General features: G+C 40.7%; 1 protein-coding gene across 2 annotated transcripts in view; it reads left to right on the top strand.

Annotated features, from left to right (window-relative positions):
* Positions 1 to 13,687, top strand: part of BARD1 (BRCA1 associated RING domain 1) — a 66,486-nt gene that overhangs the window by 45,316 nt on the left and 7,483 nt on the right. For both annotated transcript variants that reach the window (XM_048868912.2, XM_048868913.2), the window contains 3 exons: positions 185 to 293; positions 4,957 to 5,092; positions 7,531 to 7,623. In XM_048868912.2, the coding sequence (XP_048724869.1) occupies positions 185 to 293; positions 4,957 to 5,092; positions 7,531 to 7,623 (338 nt within the window). The remainder of the gene's footprint in view (positions 1 to 184; positions 294 to 4,956; positions 5,093 to 7,530; positions 7,624 to 13,687) is intronic.

The raw sequence follows: 13,687 nt of genomic DNA, 5'->3' as shown, positions 1-13,687 counted from the left end.
ATGTAGCAGCTTGTGATTCTGAATCCATCTGCCTTTGATGCAATTCTTGAATCTTTTCTGTGTGTTTTAGCAGAAATTGCATATTAGTAAGAAGGTGGAAAAACTATCCAGATAATGCACCCAGTTAGTTAAGAATCACGTCACACATTTTATTTACTTAAACCATCTGTGCTTGTTTTACCAGTAATATATTCGGTCTGCGCCCTGTGGACTACGCAGAAACTGAAAAGATGAAGTCTGTGCTAATGCTACCAATGAAGAATGAATCATATTCATTTAGTCAATGCGGGGAAGTAAGTGTTCCTAAAAATCAAATTCATCTTGTGAGCCCTGAATACTTTGGACCTAGGGTAACTAGGGCATCTGGCTTTACAGACAGGTTAGAAATGGGCTGGGACAAATAGTCTCAGTCAAACTTGTAAAACTCTCCAACATTCCCAAGAAGATTTCTGTAACAAAAATGATATATATAAGATTTTATATGCAAGACTGTGGGGTCATCTCCATAACTCAGAATTCAGAGTAACAGCCATGTTAGTCTGTCTTCGCAAAAAGAAAAGGAGTACTTGTGGCACCTTAGAGACTAACCAATTTATTTGAGCATGAGCTTTCGTGAGCTACAGCTCACTTCATCGGATGCATACCGTGGAACCTGCAGAAGACATTATATACACACAGAGACCATGAAACAATACCTCTTCCCACCCCACTGTCCTGCTGGTAATAGCTTATCTAAAGTGATTATCAAGTTGGGCCATTTCCAGCACAAATCCAGGCTTTCTCACCCTCCTCCCCCCCCCCCCCCCCCCACAAACTCACTCTCCTGCTGGTAATAGCCCATCCAAAGTGACCACTCTCTTCACAATGTGCATGATAATCAAGGTGGGCCATTTCCAGCACAAATCCAGGCTTTCTCATCCCCCGGGGAAACACACACACACACACAAACTCACTCTCCTGCTGGCAATAGTTCATCCAAACTGACCACTCTCTAAGTTTAAATCCAAGTTTAACCAGAACGTCGGGGGGGGGGGGGGGTAGGAAAAAACAGGGGGAAATAGGCTACCTTGCATAATGACTTAGTCACTCCCAGTCTCTATTTAAGCCTAAATTAATAGTATCCAATTTGCAAATGAATTCCAATTCAGCAGTTTCTCGCTGGAGTCTGGATTTGAAGTTTTTTTGTTGTAAGATAGCCTCAGAAACAACTCTGACATCATAATCAAAAAGGCTGACAAAGGAGGTGCTGTTGTCATCATGAATAGGTCGGAATATGAACAAGAGGCTGCTCGGCAGCTCTCCAACACCACTTTCTACAAGCCATTACCCTCTGATCCCACTGAGAGTTACCAAAAGCAACTACAGCATTTGCTCAAGAAACTTCCTGAAAAAACACAGGATCAAATCCGCACAGACACACCCCTGGAATCCCGACCTGGGATATTCTATCTACTACCCAAGATCCATAAACCTGGAAATCCTGGGCGCCCCATCATCTCAGGCATTGGCACCCTGACAGCAGGATTGTCTGGCTATGTAGACTCCCTCCTCAGGCCCTACGCTACCAGCACTCCCAGCTACCTTCGAGACACCACTGACTTCCTGAGGAAACTTCAATCCATCGGTGATCTTCCTGATAACACCATCCTGGCCACTATGGATGTAGAAGCCCTCTACACCAACATTCCACACAAAGATGGACTACAAGCCTTCAAGAACACTATCCCTGATCATGTCATGGCTAACCTGGTGGCTGAACTTTGTGACTTTGTCCTTACCCATAACTATTTTACATTTGGGGACAATGTATACCTTCAGATCAGCGGCACTGCTATGGGTACCCGCATGGCCCCACAGTATACCAACATTTTTATGGCTGATTTAGAACAACGCTTCCTCAGCTCTCGTCCCCTAAAACCCCTACTCTACTTGCGCTGTATTGATGACATCTTCATCATCTGGACCCATGGAAAAGAAGCACTTGAGGAATTCCACCATGATAGCAACCAGTTCCATCCCACCATCAACCTCAGCCTGGTCCAGTCCACACAAGAGATCCACTTCCTGGAAACTACAGTGCTAATAAACGATGGTCACATAAACACCACCCTATACCGGAAACCTACTGACCGCTATTCCTACCTATCTGCCTCCAACTTTCACCCTGACCACACCACACGATCCATCGTCTACAGCCAAGCTCTACGATACAACCGCATTTGCTCCAACCCCTCAGACAGAGACAAACACCTACAAGATCTCTGTCAAGCTTTCTTACAACTACAATACCCACCTGCGGAAGTGAAGAAACAGATTGATAGAGCCAGAAGAGTTCCCAGAAGTCACCTATTACAGGACAGGCCTAACAAAGAAAATAACAGAACGCCACTAGCCGTCACCTTCAGCCCCCAACTAAAACCCCTCCAACGCATTATTAAGGATCTACAACCTATCCTGAAGGATGACCCAACACTCTCACAAATCTTGGGAGACAGACCAGTCCTTGCCTACAGACAGCCCCGCAACCTGAAGCAAATACTCACCAACAACCACATACCACACAACAGAACCACTAACCCAGGAACCTATCCTTGCAACAAAGCCCATTGCCAACTGTGTCCACATATCTATTCAGGGGACACCATCACAGGGCCTAATAACATCAGCCACACTATCAGAGGCTCGTTCACCTGCACATCCACCAATGTGATATATGCCATCATGTGCCAGCAATGCCCGTCTGCCATGTACATTGGTCAAACTGGACAGTCTCTACGTAAAAGAATAAATGGACACAAATCAGATGTCAAGAATTATAACATTCATAAACCAGTCGGAGAACACTTCAATCTCTCTGGTCACGCAATTACAGACATGAAGGTCGATATCTTACAACAAAAAAACTTCAAATCCAGACTCCAGCGAGAAACTGCTGAATTGGAATTCATTTGCAAATTGGATACTATTAATTTAGGCTTAAATAGAGACTGGGAGTGGCTAAGTCATTATGCAAGGTAGCCTATTTCCCCCTGTTGTTTCCTTACCCCCCCTCCCCCCCCCCCCCGACGTTCTGGTTAAACTTGATTTAAACTTAGAGAGTGGTCAGTTTGGATGAGCTATTGCCAGCAGGAGAGTGAGTGAGTGTGTGTGTGTGTGTTTCCCCGGGGTGGGGGGGAGGGGTGATAAAACCTCGATTTGTGCTGGAAATGGCCCACCTTGATTATCATGCACATTGTAGGGAGAGTGGTCTCTTTGGATAAGCTATTACCAGCAGGAGAGTGAGTTTGTGTGTGTGGTTTTTGGAGGGGGGTGAGGGAGTGAGAGAACCTGGATTTGTGCAGGAAATGGCCCACCTTGATTATCACACACATTGTGAAGAGAGTGGTCACTTTGGATGGGCTATTACCAGCAGGAGAGTGAGTTTGTGTGTGTGTGTGGGGGGGGGGGGGGGGCGGAGGGTGAGAAAACCTGGATTTGTGCTGGAAATGGCCCAACTTGATGATCACTTTAGATAAGCTATTACCAGCAGGAGAGTGGGGTGGGAGGAGGTATTGTTTCATGGTCTCTGTGTGTATATAATGTCTTCTGCAGGTTCCATGGTATGCATCCGATGAAGAGAGCTGTAGCTCACGAAAGCTCATGCTCAAATAAATTGGTTAGTCTCTAAGGTGCCACAAGTCCTCCTTTTCTTTTTGCGATAACTCAGAATGGTTCCCAAATACTGACAAACTTTATTCCACATCGTGTGTTGTCTTCCTCTGTTGTTTGTTGTATACACACATCCAGTAAAAAGACACACCTGTTCTTTGCTCTAAATGCTTTTACACACTTTAAAAGTATAATAGGCTCTTCCAGTATCTCCCGTCACCCAATAATTAAGATGTTTTCCACTGCTGGGTTATTACACGTCTTTACAGTCTTCTGCCAGAGGCCTCTCAGTTTCTCCCAGCTGGAGATAACAAATTGGCCTCACTGTGCGCCTTAACAGTAACAATTGTAGGACTGTGTGTGGGTGGTGGTCTTATTTACACACACGCCCTTTTTCCCTGCTAGAGGAATGTATAGAGGCTTTAGTGTAAATGAAAATTAGACCTTACATACGTATTTCTCTATGTACCCATAAAATGTAATAAAAATATTTACTCTTCATTGTTTAGAATGCCCTGCAAGACCTTTGGGGCTGGGGGGAAGGGTGGTGCCTCTTTGGACAAACTGACTTTGTGGCTGTCTTTGATATTGTGTCTTTGTAGAACGGTTTCAACTCTTAGTGCCTCATTACAGTAAAATTTGTATACCATTTGTAAGCTAATGTACAAACATTTATTCATGTGTTTTATGTGTCTGTGTTTGTATGTCTTGTGGGTGTATATATACAAAAATATTATGGTAGCACCCAGAGGACCCAATTGGGGGGGGGGGGGAAATAAAAAGCTATGTTGTGCTAGGCACTATACATTAAGGGTCATTTTAAAATCTTTACCCTTTCATGCCCCAGTTTAAACCGTTCAGAACACGTTGATTTAAAATGTTCCTGAGTACGTTATGTTCTTCAGTTGCTTAATACTCAGTAATTGCTATTAGTCGGGACTGTGTGGTGAGTTTCTTGTCACATTACTGTGACCTATGGAAGTTAGGCATGTACTACAGTTCCCAAACAAAACACGCTGCATCTTCATCAGCCCGTTTGCTGAAAGCTGCTACTGATTCAAAAGGTCCCCAAGACCGAACTTTTAGTTAATTGAAAATTGCTTTGGTATGTTACATAAATTAAAGAAAGTATCTACAATGCCATAGCATTTCCTCTAGATAGATTTATGTATGTGTCCTGTAAGATGCCATGAATTATTCATTTCAAAGTCTTATTCTTTATTTAATAGACTGTCAAATAGATTAGTTGTTTTCTTTAAGTTCAGTTTAGGAAGGACTTTAGCATTTTTTCCTCTTGTCGTCACACAGCAAGCAAGCCCAGGCCACCCTAGAGAAGGGCCTGTTGTTTTACTGGGAAGCAGCCTCAATTCAGAGCAACAAAAATCACTGAGCAAACTTGCAGCAGTGCTGAAGGCTAGAAAATGTGTGGAGTTTAACAGCACAGGTAAGTAAGCCCACGTTGGAATGTCTCTTAGGTATGTATGTTTTAATGCTCACTTTGTACCAGGGTTATACATTTTAGCTATCAAGATGTTAACTGCATAATGTTTTGTAGATTGAAATAAAACTTCAGGTTCCAAGAATGATATAGTATTTATGCCGCTCATAAGACTGAAGCAATATAAAGTTTCACATCTGTTAGCCCACAGCCTATGGGTGCTCTTTCTGAAGAGAGAGAAGCCTCTGGCACAAGAGAAGATGTGAGCTTGCTGGCAACAAAAATGAGTTGACTAGAAACTTATCCTTTAAAAGGAACCAACCACCAGGATACTAACTCTGAGTTCCCAGCTTCCTAGTGCAAGACAGGCAGAATTCACTAAACGCTTATATTTTGCCCCAATTACATTGCTAGCAGGGTACCATGCCATTGACGTGGTAGTTTAGCCCTGCTTAGCTTACCTACTGCTCTTGGAACCTTCCACTCAGTTCTTCTGGACCACAGGTGGTGAAGGTACTGCCTGCAGGAGCTCTGTGTGTCTGCCAGTCACCAGTTTGGCTGTTTTCATCCATATCTTCTTACATCTGAGATCCTTCTCCCATAACAGTCCTTCCCTTCTAGGTAGAACCAGGAGCAGCATTTCTGTTTGTGAAGCTGTTTGCCTTGGGTGCTTGTTGCCTAGTTTTTTGTCTCTGGGTTTTTTGTTTTTCTGTTGCATTTCAGCACCAGTGTGGCTGGTGTTTTGCCGCTTACTTCGCACTTTGGCAGCAATTTTTGGGTAACGTATCAGTGCCGGCCTCTGCGTTTGTGCTGGTGTTATGGATGCTTAGCGCCCTGTTATTGCTCCTCTAGTTCTGATGCCTCAACACTACAGCTCTAACGCTTGCCATGCTTCAGCACCTGTCTTGGTGCTCCCATGCTGGACGCTGGGGATCTCTGCTCTTGCTCTGATTCCTCAGCTCCTTGCATTTCTGGCACTTCGCTGCATCTTTTCATCTTCTGTTTTTTTCTTTTTTGTTTTTGCGTCATTTCTGTTACATGACCTCTAACATGGAGGAAGGAAGGGACACAGCAAAGCTGCTTCATGCTTGTTAGTACTGCAGGGCCATGTCTATAGTACATAAGGTAGAAAATATGGTTATCTTCCTTGGACTTTACCACAATGTCACATTTTGCCAGATGTCACCCTGAGTACTAAGAAAACATGGGAAAATACTTCAGGTCTGCCTCAACACCCCGGAAACTCCTATCAATCTGTATGAAGCCAGCCTGGTAAACCTGCTGACTTAGGACTCTGTTTTTGTCTTGTTTGCGTTGGTGCTACCTGCATTGGTGCAAACCCAGCTCCCCTCTCCGAAGCCCATCATTAGTGGGATGGTCTCGTCAAAGTGCTTGAAACCACTGCCTTCAAAGCTGAGGCCACAGTTGGGGCTCCTCTGCTTGGAGCCACTGGTGCAGTGCTTTAGCTCATCTTAGGCAGGGCCTCTCCAGAAGGTGAGAAGAACTAAAGAAGAAGCCAGCAGCATTTCAGCATGCTGTTGTTAAAGTCTCTAACTCCAGGCAGCTGATGTTACTCTCCTTCCTCATTTAAAAGGACAGAAAAAATTCATAACAGTTTTGGTTCTGGCCCTAGAGTTGCTATCTGTTGCACTTTTACTTCATTACTTGAGATGTCTCTTGAGCTTTATTACACTTTTGGAGTGAGAATCCTACACAGGTAGTATCTTTAGAGGAAAAGCAACTTACTGATCTGTAACTCTTCTCTGAAGATAGTATTGTGACGAGTTCTTTTACCTGCCATCTGTCCTCAGAGTTTCAAGTTCATCTTTACTAAGTTGATGATGAATAGTTACATTTGTTGGATATTTTTTTAAGCATTCTCTTAATCCCTTTTATCGATTCTTATTCCTCTTGAGAGATTTACTACCCATGCAGTGTAGAACTGACTGAAAGATTCTCAGGCTGTGGTTAAGCTGATCATGTGTAATGGAAATGCTTAGAAGGGGCCAGGCTCCTGCTCCACCTAACTACTGTTGCATGTTGAACCTGAAAATCTCGAGCTGAGACAATTCCACCAGTCTTGCATTAAGGTACTAACATCCAGTAGTGAGAATCCTATTGCAATTATACCTTTGGAGGAGAAGTAGGTTAATAGATCAGTAATGCTTCCTTCTCTTATAAACTACAAGGCTACACTTACAACAACTAAAAGCAGACAGAAATATTGTGGGTTTTCAGTTATAACACCCACTTGCACAAGTTTATAAAGAGAAGAGTTTAATTGCAGTGAATGAAAACAGATTTTGAGTTTGGGGAAGAATGGCTGCTCATAAATGGGGAGGAAAGAGTTCGTAAATTGGGGGTGACTGGATTTGCAACAAGTCTTATAGATCTGGTTATTTTAGGTTTGTAGGCTTTCTTACATGTGTAACTTTTTATTCTAGTGACTCACGTCATTATCGCTGATGATCCAATGCGAAGTACTATCAAAGGTATGCTGGCCATTCTGGCTGGATGTTGGGTCCTGAAATTTGAGTGTAAGTATTTGAATAGGTGGAACGTTTATTTTTCAAACAAATGTATAGTTTGACCTGAGGATTAATATTGTCTGAGAACTTTCCATTCCTGTTTCAGAAACTTGTTTCAAATATGGATATTGGCTTAACCTAAACTATGGGGCTTTTTAAATTTTGAGTGACAAGAATTAATGTAATTAATTGTGATTACATGTAATTACTCCATCTGTGGAAAATGTGTAATGCATCATTGTTAATCAGATACCAGTGAAATAGTCATCCCCCAAATGTAAGGAGGGGATGAATTTGTTTACCGCTCAGCATATTAGCAGTAGTGCTGGAATGCTCATGGTAAATGTTCCGATGTATGTGTTTAAGCATTTTAAATGGCTGTCGAAGGGCTGATTTGCTATAGTAGTATAAGACTTCCTGATCAGGAGAAATGACAGGATGACTAGTTACCAGCAAAAACCAGTCAAGCTTATGGCCCCATCCTTGTGTTCCTTATGCTTTGCATAGCTCCCACGGAAGTCAATGGAAAATTTTGGTGCTTTAGGTGTATGGGATCAGTGCTTGTAAGCAATATATAAAGCAGTAGTTACACTATCCAAAACACCTCTGCATTCAAGGACTTATATATGCCATCTAACAAAATAGTAACTTAAATGAAAGGGCAGATGAACAAATAACTATATAGTATACATCTGACTTTATTAATTCCCCTTCTAATTTACATTGTGAAAACCCTTCTTGTTTCCCTTGACTTCTCTGGGGACGGAACCCCTCTTCCCCCCCTTCCCCCCCAACCTTTATAATTAATTTGTGTGCAGTTTGTCTATCAATGGAGAATTCATAGAGAGCTTTCTTCAAGTGGTTTCAGGAGTGTCTTGGATGATTAAACACTGGATATGAAAACTCATCTTTACTCAATAGGGACTCTTCAAATAACTTAGCCTAAATTTTTCAAATGGACTACTGAGTTTGGGTGCCCAGCTTAAAGGGGGCTGATTTTTTTCTAAAATGCTGAGCATGAGGCCCCTTTAAGGTGTTCCAAGTTGGGCAGCCAAAATCACTAGTCACTCTGGAAAACTTTGGCCATCTGCTTCTAATGTCCATGTAACTTCCTAACATCCACTTGATTTCTTCTCTGTTCTTTTCAAATGGCACATTGGTTAAATGTTCCCTTGGATACTTTGGATATCACTTATTTAAAACAGATTATATTCATCCCATTTATCTATAGGTAATTCAAAAAGAAAAATCTTCAAGGAGTCTTGGTACTGCAATCTGTTACAAGTATGAATAGTTTCTCATTGACTCCCTCTGACATGTGATAAATGTTGGTATGCCCAAACCAACAGGTTGATTTGGGTATCGAGGACTAGCTTCAGATAGTTTGGCTGCTGAAAAGTAGTGGGGAATTGTGGGACAATTATGGTATTGTAGATGTCTGGCTGCTTAGAGGTTACACGTGGGCAGGAAGATAAAACCTCTATGTGGCTGGGGGTAACAAATTTCTGAGGGGTTAGGAGCCAGACCTGGGTTTGCACAGAGTGCATATGGAGTTTCTTCAGTAATTAGAATTCTGTTTCACTGAGAATCTTTAAATCTAACATTTCTGTGGCAGATCTTGACTTTATCAAAGCTACATACAGGCTGTTCAGGAGGTTTGTTAATTTTCCAGGTTAAGTATCCTCCTCTTCTCCATCTCAGCATTTTACTGGTCAAACAATATAGAAACTAATACATAATGATGTCACCAGTACAGGATTATCTCTTCCTTCAATTAAGCTCTAGGGAGAAGATGGATTTTTCTTGCAGAGGTGAGATTGAACATTTGTGAGAGAACTTGGTTGTTTTTTAACTTTAGAAACGTAACCGAAAAAAGTAAACGCAGTCTGTACAGAAATCTTTTTTCCATGACATTTTAATACACTTCTTTGTTTTCTGTTGAGTTTTATTTAATGTGGTGGTAAAGTACTGATGATTATACTCCTGGGTGCTAATGCTTATAGCTTAGTAAGCAACATACTTTTTAAAAGCAAGTGCTTCTCCTCCCTACCGGGAAATGTTAGTAATAACTCACGGGGTCTGATGCAGTTAAGTGCCTATAATTAACAACACCATTCCATCTGCTCCCACCAGTTTGTTGTTGGTCTTCTTCAGAGTCATTTACAAGTTAAAGATTGTTATAACAAATAATTGGATGCCTACTGATGAAACATTTGTTAGGAAAAAGGGTTTTACTTTGCTCTGCTTTTCATACTCTCTCCTTATTTATCATTGCTTTCATGGCTTCTGTTTAGTAATTGGTTACATCCATTTAGATGAGACACAAAATAAACTTTTAAAAAGTGTGCCCTTACTCTGGTGTATTTCTCTTGAATCTATATCAAAGCCATTACAAATAAATTAGACATAAGAGATGTTTGTTTTGCTTAAATTTTTAAGCCAGGAATTCAAACTTGGGGTCCACTTCAAAACTCACTGAGTTAATAGAAAGATCCAGTATTTCACTTGTGAAAATATTCCCATTGCGGCACATGTTAAAATTGTTTTCCAAGTGTGTTCTTTAAAGGAAATTTACATTATGGCCTGAAGAGTTTGTTCATGTCACAAAAAAGATACTTGCTTTGTACTTTGCAAAAAATATTTTAATAAAAATACGTATTTTTCTGTATGAACACCTCCCTTACAGCAGCTTTTCATACTTTTGTGTAATAAAAGCAATCTCCTTTCTCAGCTGCCTGAATCATTCTATAGCATCATGCAGTATTGGAGATGGTATATTTATTTTAGAATTATGTGTGATCTCCCTATATACTTTCTTACTAACAAGCTGAATTTGGAACATTCTAGTGAAGTGCACTACTCTTATTTGACCTAGGGACAAGGCCTGCTACTACTACAGATGGCCCAGAAACCTCAACTATTTGAATTCCCTTTTGGCTCTCACTGGAGGCTGATGATGTAAGAGGGGTAATACTGTGCAAGAAGTATCTTCAGAGAGGAAAGATTTCATAGTACCTATTGCCAGTTGCTTATTGTCTATACATTTTATATGTACTTGACACACTATTGGCAATATCTCCATTTTCAGAGCAGCATAAAAATCAATTGAGACACCATTGTCACCCTGCTCCTTGCCGTTGGCCATATCTTTCATTGCTGTTGTTATTTTATTGCCTTCATTATTTCTGGGACCTTAATAGAGACAGAAAGTAGCATATCCTCATCCTCCAGTAAGTATGTTGAGATTAAGTTTCAAGTATTACTGAATTTCATCTGTTTTTTTCCTAAATCAGAATATAATTTGATTAAAAACAGCAGAATTCTTTAATATCTCTGGATTCACTCTTTTCTCCCTTTTTCCTAAAAAAAAAAAAAAAAAAAGCTTGACTATTTTTCATTCCTCATTTAAATAGATGACAATCCTGATGCATGTTCTTGTTATAATAGCTACTATGAATGTCAGAATAAATGCATTCAAGAAACATTTTCATGTCAATGCACACATCAGGAATATGTAGCTTTAACTACACCACTCCAATCTCTACGTTGCTTCACAAAAATATGTAATTTTAAGGAGTTTGTAAAACTAATTATGAAAAATGGTTTCAGAAACCTTTTTATGTTTTTCAGTTTGAAATCTGATCTCATGTGTTTCTTCCAAGGTACTCTGGATACTAGTAAGACTACTATGCTTAAGGCGTAGGCCAACCGCTTTGTCAGATTCTGTTAACTGCAAAGGCTGCTTTTGGTCCAGAATTCCTACTTTCTTTTCCCAGTCAATTCACCTAATCAGTTTCTGCTCTATCTGCATAGAGACCCCTATATTTCCATTTCCAGGGTCCCAATCTACAGGTAAGTGAACATTTGCTGTTGCTGCCACAACTAGACCCTGGGCCCTTTGATACTAATTTGGCTGTGCAATAGCAGCAGTAAAGATAAAACGTCACTTAACCTTTTAGAAAGTTTTTTAGGATGGTAGTATTCTAAAAGATTTAGAAACAAAATCTGTGCTTAGTTGTACCTAGTGTAAATCCTGCAGAACACCATTAAGGTCAGTGCAGTAAGTTAGGGCTTATGCCACTGTAACAGTGGGTGAATAAAACCATACTCATGTAAATAGCCCTGGCTAATGCAAATAGCTTCACTAAAATCAGTAGCATTGTTCACGTGAGTAAGGGTTGGAGGATTGTGTCCTCACCTTGTAAAATTTACAAATTGCAGTTTCTTAATTTCCATGGCCTGGGAGCTACATGAACATGAAAGGGTAGTAATAAAGGTAAATTAGTGTGAGCATTCAGGCAGATGGTGCATTGGGAATTTGTGGTGTTTGCCCCAAATGTGTTGTGATGGGTTGTGGGAAGACTAGAGACAGAAATGATTCAGGGTAAACAAGAGGAACAGTGTGAGCAGCAGCACCTGTATGAAAGAAGTCAGTCTCCCCTTTCCCAAATGTGGGGACATTAACACACAAGCTTACAACTTCTAATATTTAATGTTTATAATGCACTAATGCCTGGACACCTGCTCAGGGCCCCATTTGGTAGATGCTGTGTGCACACAGACAAATGAGTCTGTGCCACAAAGAGCTTAAAGTTGAAATAAGGGGGGTTTAAAAGGACTACTTTTAGAATGGTATGGATTTATATCTTTAGACACTGGTTATCTCCAAGATGAACAACTAACTTTTTTTTATAAGAGCAATTGCGCTTAACTCGATCCTTCATCAGACAGATTCTCAACATGGTTTACTAAGAAATGGACACCCTGGTGTAGGTTACTGTACCCCTAGAGTATGATTCCAATCCCTTTGAAGTGGGAGGTATTCTTACTCTTTTGGGTAGCTGATCCAACAAACTTTAGCCACAGCAGTTACAGTCATCAGTTTAATGACAAGGATGTTCCCCAGCACAGATTGAAAAGAACCTGTTAAATGAATATACATGCCCACCCCAGAATTGGCAAGTCTATAACTTTCATTGGTGGTAGAAATGCAGAATGGATCAAGATTTTTTATAAAGGAATCCTGATTGCCGATGTTTGAGTGAACAAATTCTACTCTCTAGCAGGTCAGTCCATTGTAAGCATTGGCTTATTTTAAATCTGTTCAGAGGGTATATATTAGAAGTTAATAGGAGGTATGTAAACATTATGAAAACGGTTTATTTACAAACCTATATATAGTAGAGCCAGTTTGGGGAGGAAAAAACAAAACGAAAGAGGGCACTGTTGTGTGCCTCATGCAGAATCTATAGTTTTCACAAGGGGGGAACTTAGTCTATCCTCCCTAATGCTTGCCTACCACCACCACCTTATGAAAGTTTAAAAGATAGATCATCTTTTAAAATTCAGACATCCGTTATGGATTTGTCTTTGTTTTCCCAGGCTTATCGATTCAGGGATGGCCATCTTATTAGGATCTGTTCTAGGGAAGTGAAGTAGCATGTTAATGATGGAGTGTGATGATAATTGCTTTTTAATTGGGACTATAGCTTAATTCTGCTTCGTGATGGCTCATTCAGCCAGTGTCTCAGGATCAAATTCTCAGCTCTGGTCTTTCAGTACGGAAATTGTGAAATCACAGATCATGTGGCATTTTCAAAAGCACTCTGCACTGGCCCAACTTAGCTCCCACTGGAGTCAAAGGGAGTTTTACACGCGACTTCAGTAGGAGCAGAGTTGGGCCACCGCTGAGAACTTTTGAAAATCCTTCTCTAAGTATATAAGTATAACTCAATTATTTATTCATTCCGTATAGTATTTTATTTAATTTGGTCTCCTCTTAATCAGGATGACTGGCTGAATCTGGTAGAGGGGTTGTTAAAAAGGAAACTACCATGTTATTCAGGCACTCATGCATATTGCTGAATAAAGTGGTTATCATACAGCAGACTGCAAGTTCAGCTGTATAATGGTATTGTTTCGTTGTCTTGGCTTTCCAGTCTATTTGTATTACTGTAGTATATAGCAGTGGTTATCAACCTTTCCAGACTACTGTACCCCTTTCAGGGGTCTGATGTATCTTGCATACCCCAAGTATCACTTTGCTTAAACTACTTGTTTACAAAAATCAGAC

This window comes from Caretta caretta, chromosome 11 (genome assembly GCF_965140235.1).
Source record: "Caretta caretta isolate rCarCar2 chromosome 11, rCarCar1.hap1, whole genome shotgun sequence".
Classification (NCBI taxonomy): Eukaryota; Metazoa; Chordata; order Testudines; family Cheloniidae; genus Caretta; species Caretta caretta.
This window is presented reverse-complemented; position numbering and strand designations above follow the sequence as displayed.